General features: G+C 40.3%; 1 protein-coding gene across 3 annotated transcripts in view; it reads left to right on the forward strand.

Moving 5' to 3' along the window:
- Nucleotides 1–5,009, forward strand: part of LOC126373657 (monocarboxylate transporter 4-like) — a 107,126-nt gene extending 102,117 nt beyond the window's left edge. For all 3 annotated transcript variants that reach the window (XM_050019878.1, XM_050019879.1, XM_050019880.1), the window contains exons 7-12: nt 1,469–1,628; nt 2,149–2,290; nt 2,516–2,653; nt 3,158–3,332; nt 3,488–3,640; nt 3,729–5,009. In XM_050019878.1, coding sequence (XP_049875835.1) covers nt 1,469–1,628; nt 2,149–2,290; nt 2,516–2,653; nt 3,158–3,332; nt 3,488–3,640; nt 3,729–4,273 — 1,313 coding nt within the window. In that variant the 3' untranslated portion in view covers nt 4,274–5,009. The remainder of the gene's footprint in view (nt 1–1,468; nt 1,629–2,148; nt 2,291–2,515; nt 2,654–3,157; nt 3,333–3,487; nt 3,641–3,728) is intronic.
- Nucleotides 5,010–13,267: the final 8,258 nt, after the last annotated feature.

Here is a 13,267-nt window from a genome sequence, read left to right on the forward strand (position 1 = left end):
CAACATCCATCTTGATTGTAATGTTATAACTTTAGAAGTTACAAACGTTATGTCCCTATTTGTATATTACGGGCTATTAGTTGAGACCCCTCGAAATGGAAGTTAAGGGGGTCTATTTAGGGCACAGATAAGGCCCTTGACTTTACGACCATCCAAAATTGAATACTGGCTTCGAGATCCCAGAATTTAGGCTCAAAGTTGTTTTCATTATCAGTACGCTTTGAAGTGAATAATTTCATTAATATCTCTGAACAAATAAACCTTTCCGCTTACGAATGCTTCTAAAAAGAAATCTTGGTAATTGGGGAGAAAAACGTTTTCTATTTATGAAGGTCCGCGTCTTATGACCAGAAAACTTGATGTAAAAAGAAAATAGAATTACGGGCGACGTTGACAAATTAAGGTACATTTTGAATACTTTTTTCGTCTTAAATTGGTGCAATCAAAAGGTAATACGAAAAGGTTTCAAAGGATAAAGGAATGGGATTTTTCTGCCACTGTGGACAGATATCGACATTCGTGTTGAAAAGAGGGTCCATCCAAAGATTGGAATCACTTGATTACCCCAGGGTGTTTCTTGACATCGTATACACTGACTTCCCTTTTCCTTATTCCACTTAATGTACATATATTTAGTTAGAGAAACATAATCTGAATTTATCTGGTAATATTCTTCTCAGTCTATGTTTTACTTACAGCAGAAATAGGTTTTGAATATTAAATTTCTTCTTAAAAGTTTTTTTTTCTTTGTAGAGTATATATTTGTTTAAAAAAATTGGCTTTCGTTGTTTTAGGTTGAGGTTGAGGTTCCCAATACCTACAGTTGGAATGGTTTTAAATAAACGCGTGATATTGATGATTATTTTGTAGTGAAGTATTTATTTTAGCCGTAAAAACACCTCCACCAACCCGCAGTGGAGCAGCGTGGTGGAGTATGCTCCATACCCCCTCCGGTTGATTGAGGGGAGGCCTGTGCCCAGCAGTGGGACGCATATAGGCAGTTTATACTATTTATTTGAGCACAATTGTTATTGGTTACGTATATAAGGTTTCATTCAGTGTTTATCGCTGCCGTCAGCCGTCAGCTGAGGAGAGGAGTCAGGATCAGAACCCTCTCCCTCAGTCCCCCCCCCCTCTCATCTCACTATTGAAGTAGTGATTGACATCCAAGGCAAATCAATTACACGTAGGTAAATCACGTTACGTCAAAAAAATGTGTACCTCTGGATATTTATATACATACATAATGTACATAGACTCACACCTTTTCCCACCACAGGGGTAAGCAGCGGCCATAGATTCCCATTTGCTTCGAACCTGAAGTACTTACTTCACTCACATACTTACATCAATCGTTTCATACACGCGCGTCGTTTCAAAGTATTTACACTTTACTGAATCGTTTTATGGTCACCCACAATTTAGTAGTGGTTTGGTTATGTAGATTCACAGCCAATGTGTTTATCAGGAGTGGTACTGGGTATCGGCTGCGGGCTGGTTCGTGAGGCGGCGGGGCTGGTGCTGGGCGCGTACTTCAGACGACGGAGGCAATTCGTAGAGCTGGTGGCGCACGCTGGTGGTGGCGTCGGCATCGCGCTCTTCAGCGTCGCCTACAAGGAAGCTGTCGGGTATGTCCAGCTCAAATCAAAATTGTATTTATTTTACGGTTCAATTAGAAGACGCCAAAGTCCTTACATGCAGGTGTCCTTGTGTTTTTATTGGTTGAAAATACAATATTGTTTCTTCTTCTTCTTTTTTCGTGTCGATGACAAGTCTAACAACGTAATTTATAAATTATTCTTCTAAAAGCCGTTGGTCTCGGTAAGTACGTAGTCGTTACATGAGTCATGTCAGGGGCCTATGGCGGCTCAATAATAACCCTGACACCAGAGCTCATGGGGTTGGTAATCCACCTCACAACCCACACGATAGAAGTAGATAAATTATTGGTTGAATGATACAGATATTTGTAAATAGTCCTTTTTAAAATATGAGCTTACCCATTCGGGCGATGGATACCTACCTGACATGATGCGGTTCCTCATATCCGCGTCTTAGAAAGATTATCAGGAAGGCAGAAGATTACGATATTTATGACTTGTAGCTCTGTCTATTGATTTTATGTTTATTGCAAAATTATGTTCACAGGAAACTCGGATGGCGGCTGGGACTGCAAGCAATAACAGGAGTTCTCGTTTTAGCGTTCTTCCTCAGCGCTGTGTACCGCAGCGCGTCACTCTACCACCCACAGCGACGCGCCATTCTTCACCTCAAAAACCAACGCCGAAAGGTCAGACCCCCGATAACATCTCCAAACGTCCCCTTTTTAATAAAGATAATGAAACCTTTCGGGTAAAAAAGTTCCTTGACTGAAATGTGCCTAGAATAAAATATCTAATCAGCGAGCTCTCCAAACTCAATGATGAATTTAATTATGAATACCTTTACATTTTCAGTGTATTTTACGTTAATTAATGTATGGCCCGATTTTGAGGTTCATCATTGTTTGTGACAGGTGAAGGAGAAGAAACTGAAAGGCCTAAAGAGACCCCCGCTTATTGATTTAAGTCCGTTGCGCTCAAGGCCGGCAAAAATTTTGTTCCTCGCGGCTGGAGTAGCCGCTTTCGGATTATACACCCCCGTGTTTTTTTTGGTGAGTTTTTATTTATTTTTTAACCTTTGTATCTTAAAAGCCCGCTTAATTACTCGTATCTCCCGAGAATACCAAGGATTTACAAGGGACGTTGGTACTTATGTCCCTATCTTATTCTTATTAACAATAATTCATCAGTCAATCATGGTACTTATTTTCATTGTTCACTGTTATTCTATGAAACCAGTGCGACGAGTGGGTTGCTTTGCTAGAGTAGAGAAGACTAGGTAGTAGAGTTTATGGAGTAGCGACGCGATGCGCGCCAAGGCATATCAATCCACTGAACGCTCTTCTAAAACTCCATTATGTTTGAATTCACCGCATGACTGTTCAACTCCTCCTCTATAAACTTCGCTAAACACTTTGAGCTACAGAGCTTCTAGAAGCGATAATTCCAAGTGTAATAAAGTGTGAATGACAGACCAATGACCCATGCTCAGTTCGTGAAAGAGTATTTAATGCGTTTATCGAAACAATAAGATAAAAATGCTCGTTTTTCTACAGGCATTGCAAGGGTTTCAAGAAGGTTTGGAGGAGAGCGCATTGGTGCTGCTCCAGACATTCCTGGGGTTCGCCGCAGTTCTCGGATGCGCTGGCTTTGGGCTCGTGCTAGTGCGTCCGTCGGCTCAGTGCCTCGTCTCCAAACAATACCTCTGCCAAACTGCCATGCTTGGAATAGGTACTTATATACTATCGATTACTCTTTGGTGAATAACAATAGAAAAGTTTTGAAATTGTGTCACTGAAAACAACGAAAATTCCATAGCAATTTCAATCTGTTGGATCAGCATAAAATACTTGTCCGAAACTACACCAGTATAATTTATCTTCTAGGTATATCAATGCTCGCTCTAAGCAGCGTTGAGGGCTACCACGGCTACGTGTTGTTTGCGTGGATGTACGGCCTATGTCTTGGAGGATTCTTGTACTCAATCAAGATGCTGACCATGGAACGCGTTCGTGGACGTCATTTCACTAAGGTTTGGGGTAAGTACCTTATGTTTAAATACCACGTTAAGTTCTAAGTGTTATTGAGCTAGTATGATATAGAGGTTTATATTATTTGTTTGACCAGGTTTCGTGCAAGGCGCGGAAGCTATACCTGTGATAGTAGGAGTGCCTGTGACTGGATACATCAACCAACAGGCGCCGAGAGCGGGCTTCTACTTTTCTACAGCGGCGACGCTCGCCGGCGCGCTGCTGTTGTTCTTCGTCGGGTTCTCTAAGAGAGACCCTGAGCCGCCACCGCCGGTGCCTGCGCCGACGATATCTGAGGCATGTCCGTGCGTGTCACCTCCTCCACGGTGTGAGCCAGCTTGGTGCGCGTGCGGCGCTGGAGGAGCGACGGCGTACTGCACGTGGTCCGGGCCCACGTGCTCGACTAGACTGCCTAAGTCTTTGTCTTATGCGGCTCCATTGAACCGCGTGTGCTGTTCAGCGGCGGCGCACTACCCCGAGTGCTGCCGCGGCGTCAACGTGCCGCTGCGGCCATCCCGCAGCGTGCCGGAGGGGCTGGCCCGACGCGGCAGCGTGTGGTCCCGCCCCGGGTCGTGCCGCGGGACCTGCCCGCACCGCCGCCGCGAACACCACCTCATCGAACAAATCACCACCTCTGTATGATATTTTTTACACGCAACTATGTGCGCAATTCAAAACGGAACAAACATTCAAGTGAATATATTGATGATGTGTAAATATTTCTTTTCAAGTAGTGGTTGAATGATAAAGAGATAGTCTAGTTAAAGAAGCAATAAAGGGATTGATAATGGTGGTTGCCGTTTCACAGATACAGAGATTGAAAGTGCTGAAACAATTTCATTTCCAATGAAATATCACGTGTACTGTTTAGTTGAAGGAGTTTTGTTGATCGTATTTCTTGCCAGAACCAATTGTACATCTTATCAAAACTTTTACAACTTCAAAAGTAGAATATTATATTGACTGTAAAATACATTAGAACCTTTTTCTAATTCTTGGAGTACTTGTGGGACCTTTGTCGTTGTAGTTGATGCTCATATTTTTTAGAACATAGACCTGTCATTTTCAAAACTCTTACTGTATTTCTGTCCTGTGTATTTTCTCATAAGATACGATTTATTTCCAATTTCATAAATGGCTAGTTCTGTAAAAACAGATTAATTGTATATTATATTATCAACAGTTCTATGGGAAAATTATATTACAACTGAGTCAATTTTAACCGTTCATTAAACATACATTACAATTAGAATATGTTCAGTTTTGTTATTGTTAACAATTTTATTGTTCGTTAGGTATTTTTAATTATATTTTGATTGTTAAAAAGTTTGTTATTAAGTTGTTTTTGTACCAAAGTGTGATTTACAGTTTTGGTGATAAATAATAAAAAAAAAATAGGAGAATCCGTTTTTTATTCCATTATTTTATTTTATCAAATTGTCAAACATTTTGTTACAATTGTTTGGTATTCATTTCCATACCTACTTAGGTACCTATATGAAAATAAAAGTTGCTGCGGTATATGTGGTTTGCGGCTCGGCTCCAGTTCACAAATCATACGGCGCGGCGGTGAGCCACGCAGCCCATCCAGATATTGAATAATATATAATATGTCGCAGCCGCATTGTACAATCTGCCGTATTACATTACGGCTAGCCATTTTCAAAAACAGGGTCGATTAGCGCTTACACTTTCAGTTAGCCGTATTCAATCCGATTCCACCCGCCGCGCCGCATACCACCCGGCCCTGCTTTTGAAAACTAGGCTAGCCATAATGTATTACGGCGGATTATGCAATCCAGCTACGACGTATACACGGTGTGGCCACACCACAACCCGCATCCCTACAGTTCTCCCTCGATAAAGATATTTACATACATTTTATACGTTGCTAAGAAACGTAATAAGGCTCAATTCCCGTAATAGCAATTTCCCAGGAATATTGCTAAATGAAAACAGTGTATTAAACCGAGCGCTATTGGATTATAATGCCGGGTACAGTGGCGGATTTACAAATTTTTGCCGCCCCTACTGACCTCTAAAATTCAATACGCTAGTTTAGTTCACAATCAAATTAATTAGTACTTTTATTCATAAAATAATAAAATTGCAACTTTCGGATTTGTATTCTATCGTCCTCATTACATCGGCTTTTCCCGTTATTAATATGATTGTGAAGTAAGTTGTGTCAGTTTCTAGATTTTTTTACAGCAGTCGATTTAGTGAAGTGTATACTGTTGAGCTAAAACAGCAGCATGTAAGTACTAATTATCATAATTCATGTCGTCCAAACCGTATCCGGCGACGGTGACTCCTGAATATCTATTCTGGATCGATGTTGTGGTGGGCTCTGATGTGGCTGGCGAAACCGAACTTCGACTTGAAGATCCGGTCATACGGCACACAATAAAGCTGGCCTGACGAATTGAGTGTGTGGGTTTTGATCGAGTCTTCCACATTTGGCGCTTTGCGTCGAGATCTTGTAAACGCTTCTTTTCAAATAAATTGACGCTCTTGTGAACGGCGCGGCGTCATTCCGGTCTAAGACAAACACAATCCACCCAACTAACTGTTGGTATCTCACATGCCACGAGATTGCGCTTAAGCACGTCTTTGTAACGCAATTCCACTAGAGAGCTCGGAATAGAAAACTGCTTTCGGTAATCTGCTGTCATCCATTCGCAAGACGTAACCGCACCATCTCAGTCGATGCTTTATGATGAGCGCTTCTATCCCGGATAGACCAGCACGACGCAAAACTTCTGTGTTAAGGCCGTTTATACACTCGTTCACAGTGTCCTGCATAAGTTGATTGCCGATGCAGCTTGGATGTCAGGTAAACTGAGAACCGTGTTTATGTATGATGACCATAAGAGTCGTCCATTCTCATACCGGTTACGAAAGATGTCCCAGCACGAGTCGTAATTGTCGGCGCTGATATTAAAATGCTGTACGAGCTTTTCTGGTTCACCTCTCAGTTTAGATTTCAGTAGCTGCACTTTTTACGACTTCGTTAGCATATAAAATCGCAAAAAGACACCCACTTGTTATAGTTTCCGTTAAACTCGGGTATATCAATTTTAGGCGTTGTTTTCTGGCGATTAGTGTCTCGACGTTAATTTTAGAAACCGATTTTTCAAAAGCACTTAAGTTTATTCTTGTCTTTAGATGAACTTGCCGTTTAGTTATCTTTCATTTGGACATCAGTTGTAGGGCGTGGTGACATGAGAGATATAGATAGTTTTTCCTTGAACATCTTCTGTCGTTTTTTGTCGTATAAAGCTACCGTTTACTTGAATGACGTAGTCCATGTCAGGCGTCACGAGTGGTGCAAGTTTCCCGTGATTCATGCTAAACTCAGCCCAGTGAGCCTCCAAAGCCTCTAGACGTTTTTCTAGATAACTGAAAATCTTCCGTTGAACAGTATCCTTGGCGTAGTTGGAGGTGATTTGCTTGATGTTATCGTAGTTCACCTTCTGTTTCTCGAGGAGTTGATCTATGTTAGTTGCCATCGTGGCGTCAATTGTTAAAGCTTTGCTGGAAGAAGAACGTGCTAGTTACACAGTGATATGTGCGCTTTCTCAATGCAGTTGGTGAGACCCGCTTGCGGCAGGCCAAAAGCACCGATTCGCTATCACAGTCATTAACACAACATTCCACTATAGTAGCTCGAAGGACCAAACGTTATAAGGGCCAATGCTGGGTTTCGGCTTCAGCGCTCCACCTTCAGTTGTAGTTGTAGGATTTGATCGTTAATTCAAAGATTCGTTTAAGTAGGTTTATTTCTTTATTTGCGCTCGTGGCTAGTACGTATCGTTTACGTTGAGTGACCGTTTCACCAGCGGCGTAGCGTGGGTGTCGGCCGTCCGGGGCGGAAGACAATTTTGCCGCCCTTTTATTTAGATATTTCAATTTACAAATGACCACAGATTTTTTGTTTTAAATTTAATGATGTCTATATTCGTTACGCGCGTTTTTTAAAATATGAAAAATTAAATGTATATTTTTCAATCCTTCTGAGACTTTTTCTTAATATTTTTTCCGTAAGAACCTTGTACAGATTATTAGAAAACTACAAAAAAAAATTGCCAAATCGGTCAAGCCGTTTCTATGTTATGTCGTGACAACGGAAAACGGGTTTCATTTTTATATACGGGTTTTTTTTTGGGTTGATGAGGTTGGTAATCCACCTCACAACCCACACTATAGAAGAAGAATTTTATATAGATTGTGAAATTTTGCCGCCCCCTAAAAATCCGCCCGGGGCGGGCCGCCCCTGCCGCCTCCACTACGCTACGCCGCCGCTGCGTTTCACACTAATAATAATTGAGTGCACAGCGCTACCAAAAGCAGGGCGTAATGTTAGCAAAATATGTTCGGTTGAAGCCCGTACAGACGTAAGAATGTTCAGTACACTGACCATTATACTAAAATATTAAAATTCTTGTCACTTGTTTCTTTATGTACTTACTTTATAATAATGTCTTTTTTATTTCTGTAAGACAAAAAAAAATTTTAGGCCAAATTTGCCGCCCCCTAAAATCTGCCGCCCTAGGCTTCAGCCTACTCAGCCTACTGGTAAATCCGCCACTGGCCGGGTAATACGATTACGCTCCCTTCGCTCACATGGTCGGTGTACAGGCTGCTCTGCGACGGAATTTCCGGCAGTAAAACCTTAGGAGCGACAGCCCGGTATCGATTCCCTGACCTTTTCATAGTGTAGACAATACCATCAGAGAAATCCGATTTAGGAGGCGATTACTATCTCTCCCCTGGAATGACGATGAAGCCCCCAAAAAAAGCCCTAGTTTAGTAATTTTACATTTCCCTCGCGTATTGCAATAATCGAGTTTCCCTCGTCCCAGCTATACGCGGAAGCGACACAGCTGCTGATGTTTAAAATACATTAATAAAATTAACGCGCCACAGAATTCATTGCTTGACGTTTCAAACTGCTTTCACATTAAAATATATTTTCCTCAACACGATATATTTATTTTGCACATTTTTTGCGCCGAGAACAAAGAAACCGGATAAAGTTTTAGCGAGTTTTCAAGGTTTTAGAACTTAAAACTTTGTAAGAATATGCTTGGGTGGGATTCTCAAACTTGTTGAGTGTACTTGTATTGAGAGTGTTTGTAAGGTGTTTGTTGAGAGCTCTTTTCTTATCGTAGGATAATTCCATTCCCATTATGGTTAATGGCGGTTGAAAACAAGAGACGGGTTTCAATAGGCCCCGTTCTCAATTGTCACGTATACGCAACACGACTCGGCTTCCTAATGTGTTCGCCGTCATGAATAAAAACACAAGACACCTTCACATTGGATTTGGTAATAAATATAACGGTAAGAAAGATCTATAGGAGAAGACATCACATTTCCGCGAAGTCAGCCCCCAAAGGGTGGCGTGTGACATACAAGTTTACATGTACTTGTTAGATCTTCGTCCTGTAATAAGCCGGGGAATAAACAAAGCGGTTTACCTTTTCCGTATTACGTTGTTAAGTTAGATTACATGTAAAATTGTATGGAAGTATACGTAAAATTAGACATAAACACCCTCTTTCCACCACAGATACCCGTTCCCGCTTGGAGTTGGTACATAGTAGGTACTACAGATGGTGGAGAAATTGGATAAATAACCATACATTGGTATAGAAGAAGTACCTATTTTGACCCATGACATATATAATTTTAACTTATAAGGCTGCTACGACTTAATTAGTATTCAACGAACGAAGGGAAAATGATTTAGCAACTATAGACGCCGGGTCGAGTGTAACTTTACATATACGGAAGGAATATCCATAATCCCATATCCAACTTGGAGCTCGCTTGGTATTCACGGGGGGCCGCCGCCTATCATAAGAGTGGTCGTAATTAAGACGAGCTGCGCCGCGAGGTCCGCATATATTTGCGGAGGATTGGGCACGTATCGGGGGTGAGGAGGGGGTTCTGCGGCCAAATGACCGCGTAGCCCCTAAAATTTGCGGTATCAAGGGAAAATTTCCAAAAAATTTTCCGGGTCGAATCAAACCGAACACGTACATTACGCGACCCTAAAATTCCAAAACCGGCGCTGCCCCGGGTCTCTGAGGATTAAGGAAATATCAGACCCTGATGCACCCAACCTCGTCCATCCATGCAAATCCATTAAGCAACTTTACATACATAATTGGAATCTATTTATGTTTGTGTTTGTATCTAACTCGGAATCATTTGCGCCGCTGGTTTGCGTGATTAAATGGAAATCTCCCGTGGTGGTCTAAGGTTCTACACAACGTTATGCTCGTAACTTGGCTAACTGTCGAGCTAACTTTGTGCCAACGGTAATTTGCAAAGTTGTAAATCAGGGAGGCCAACCATACTACCCGATATGTCCCGGCTTAGTTGATACCCCGTCAACCTTCTAAACTTGCTGCTACACGTTTAAACTGAATAATATGTATAGTATTACAGATTACTATAAGTACCTATATATATGTTTTCTGGCATTAGTAGGTAAGTACCTAAAGAGTATTTTGGCCGAAAAAATGTTTACCCAAAGGTAAGTGACACGTTAGAAACTCAATTTTTGGATGCAATACTTATAAGTAATGAAATTAATGCGAATGACTTTTTTGAATTACGGAAGCGCTTAGCGTAGGGTCCTCATGTTATGTAAAAGCCTTCGAATGGAATTCCCGAGAAGACCAAATTAACCACATCCGCAATTCCAAGATGTTAGTTTAGGATCGAAGACAAACACTATCATGGATTCACTAAAAGACAATTTCCTGGTCTTTTATGGGTACTTATGTGTATATTAAGGCCTAAAGTCTATAAATCGATTTCATCTGTTCTATGACTACCTCCATAAATGAACCTGTAAAAGGTCCTCAGGGGAAATATGACTAGATTAGTCAGGTATTATTACTATCAAGTTACCAATAAAAACAGTCTAAACAAAACTAAACAAACCAAACTAAAACAAAACCACACTCAACTAAACTATACCAATAGTTTTGTCTATTCTAAAACCATTGCAGGGGTCAATCCTGATAAGTTGTGGATCTGCCAGAGGGCAGAAAAGCTTGCGAAATATAACGCAATTTTCTGCTCAGCATTCCACGAACACTTTAATCTGCACTTATTTATGTGGGTAACATCTGCGCACTGTCAAGAGTAAATAAATCACTTTATAAGCAATATTGACGTTAATAAATTGAGATCTTTCGTCACCTTCGTTATTCGAAAGCATAATAACAAGGAGACAGAAATTGATCGCTCGCACGTCGTCAAACACAAACGATGTAGATGAAAGTCAATAGTCTCAATTATAATAAAGACATGACGCCTAGTTCTATAGTTAATAGGTAAGTACGTCGATAGTTTAGTAACCTAACGAAGTTGTCAATAGTCGTAAGGTAGTACTTAGATTAAAATTGCTAAGACAATAATTTCTAGCTTCTTTAAATAGTTTAAGTTATTCTTATAGAGTATGAACCTACAGATTCTATGACTACGGAAGGTATATAAGATAAATGCGCTAACATTGTAATTTTAGACGAAAAAATCTCTTTTGAGTAAGTACTTACTTGAATTTTGAAAATATACGTTGACTTAGTTTATTTCCACCATGTTTTTTAATATAAACCGTCAACTCAATGCGCCGAAATAATTTTGAATCCGTGGCCGGAACAGGAAATTAAAAAGAGAACGGCGGTCGGTAATATCCGAAGGATTGGAATATTTCTATTGGAAAAAAACACATGTATAATGGCTTTTTGATGCTTAAGAAAACATTTGTGGGTTCGGTCTAATTTGCAGATGATTTTTGAATTCGTCGTTAGAATTGCAGTAGCTGAGCTCCGCACCTGTTGTCTTGACGCTAACATATTGACAATATAAAATAAATACCTACATACTTCTGGTCTACCGTACCCACACCTTGAGGAGTGGCGTCGCAATGCCATTCCAAGGGAAAACCTAAAAGCATTTGAAATATCCACATAATATAAATATACTTGGAATCTTAGTATTAAAATGCTATCTACCGCATATTGAAAGCTCTATCTTACAATGATACAAACTTAATCTAATTTTAGTTTGACAGCTCTTAAATTGGTGGCGTCCTTCACTAACAATACGTGCAAGAAAGGGATGGAGCTAGTTTTAGTTAGCAGTGTCAAATTAAATTAAAACTAAGTCGGTGGCTGCCTAAATCGATGCCATAATCGCAGAGGGCTCTAATTTTTATTAGAAAATTAGAAAATTTGAGAGCTTTTAATCACTGATCATTCAACAAGAAAAAACTTACATTTTTCCGGACTGCTTTATGATTCTAGGCATAATGTTAAGTCGCCTGATGAAGATGGTATCGATTCGGGCAACCACCGACTTAGTTTTAATTTAATTTGGCAATATTCCTTACTAAAACTAGCTCCATCTCTTTCTTGTGCGTATTGTTAGAGAGGAACGGCACCAATTTAAGAGCTCTCAAACTAAAACTTCACAGACTGTCAGTATCCGCATCAGCCACATTGCGGGGTAAAGGCTCAATTAACGTTGTTCACTGCTGAATATTTGATACTACAGTAAAATGAGCGACAGTAGGGATGCTACCGCATTAATTTGGCCACGTTAAATAACTAGCCATACCTACAAAACATATCATAATTATAGTACCTAGATTGCGTCAAATTCTGGGGTGAGAGCCCTCAACGCTCCCCAGCATTTGACGTCCGATATGCGGAAAATGTACAATTAATTTACGTTAAAAAAAAAGAAACATGATGTGCTGTTTCCGGAAATGTTCCTGTCGTAATACTCTTTAATAGTAAGGATAATGGACACTTTTTTTCAAATTATTCCTTCTTATATTCTGGTCCTATTTTCGAATTCATGTTTGGGCCATAAATGATTCCCATGTCAGGGACCTATGGCAGCTCAATAATAACCCTGACACCAGGGTTGATGGGGTTGGTAATCCTCACAACCCACATGATAGATGAAGAAGATAACTTTTGCGCCATTTTATTGCCGTTACCGTAACGCCTGATTGTCACACGTCCACAGGTACCTGAGAAGTCTGTGAACATCAGCTAACGGATCATCCTGTCTGTAACTAACGTAACGGATTTATTTTTTCATAGGCGATGATTGGGCCACGTCATTGAGTACACGCTCCGCTGAGCCTCGAAAAGCACCCGAGGCTATACAGTAAATCAACAAAAAAGCTACACACACAGTTGGTCACTTTTTAACATAGTAGTCAGAGGTATATCTATCGCAAGATGAACAAAGTACCCACACCTCACCGAGCCTGTTAGAACATCGTAAAAGGTGGTGAACCGTTTCGCTGTCTATAATGCCTGCTCTATTAGCGAAAAGTGCACTTAAGATTAAAAAAAATATAAGTTTAAAACTAAAACCTGACTACGGAAAAATCACGCTCTAAAAAGTATGAAACAAGAGGGAAAATGGGTATATCCATAGTGACTTTTTCGTAGTTGGGATTTAGTTTTTAAACCTAAGTATATTGTTATTTATATTATTATTATTTTGGGGTTTTATTTATACATATTTTATGTAAGATTTGGAGATAAAATCTATCCGGAACATGACTGAGCAGTCTTATTATCAATTGGACTTAAT

Source organism: Pectinophora gossypiella, chromosome 16, assembly GCF_024362695.1.
Source record: "Pectinophora gossypiella chromosome 16, ilPecGoss1.1, whole genome shotgun sequence".
Taxonomy (NCBI): Eukaryota; Metazoa; Arthropoda; class Insecta; order Lepidoptera; family Gelechiidae; genus Pectinophora; species Pectinophora gossypiella.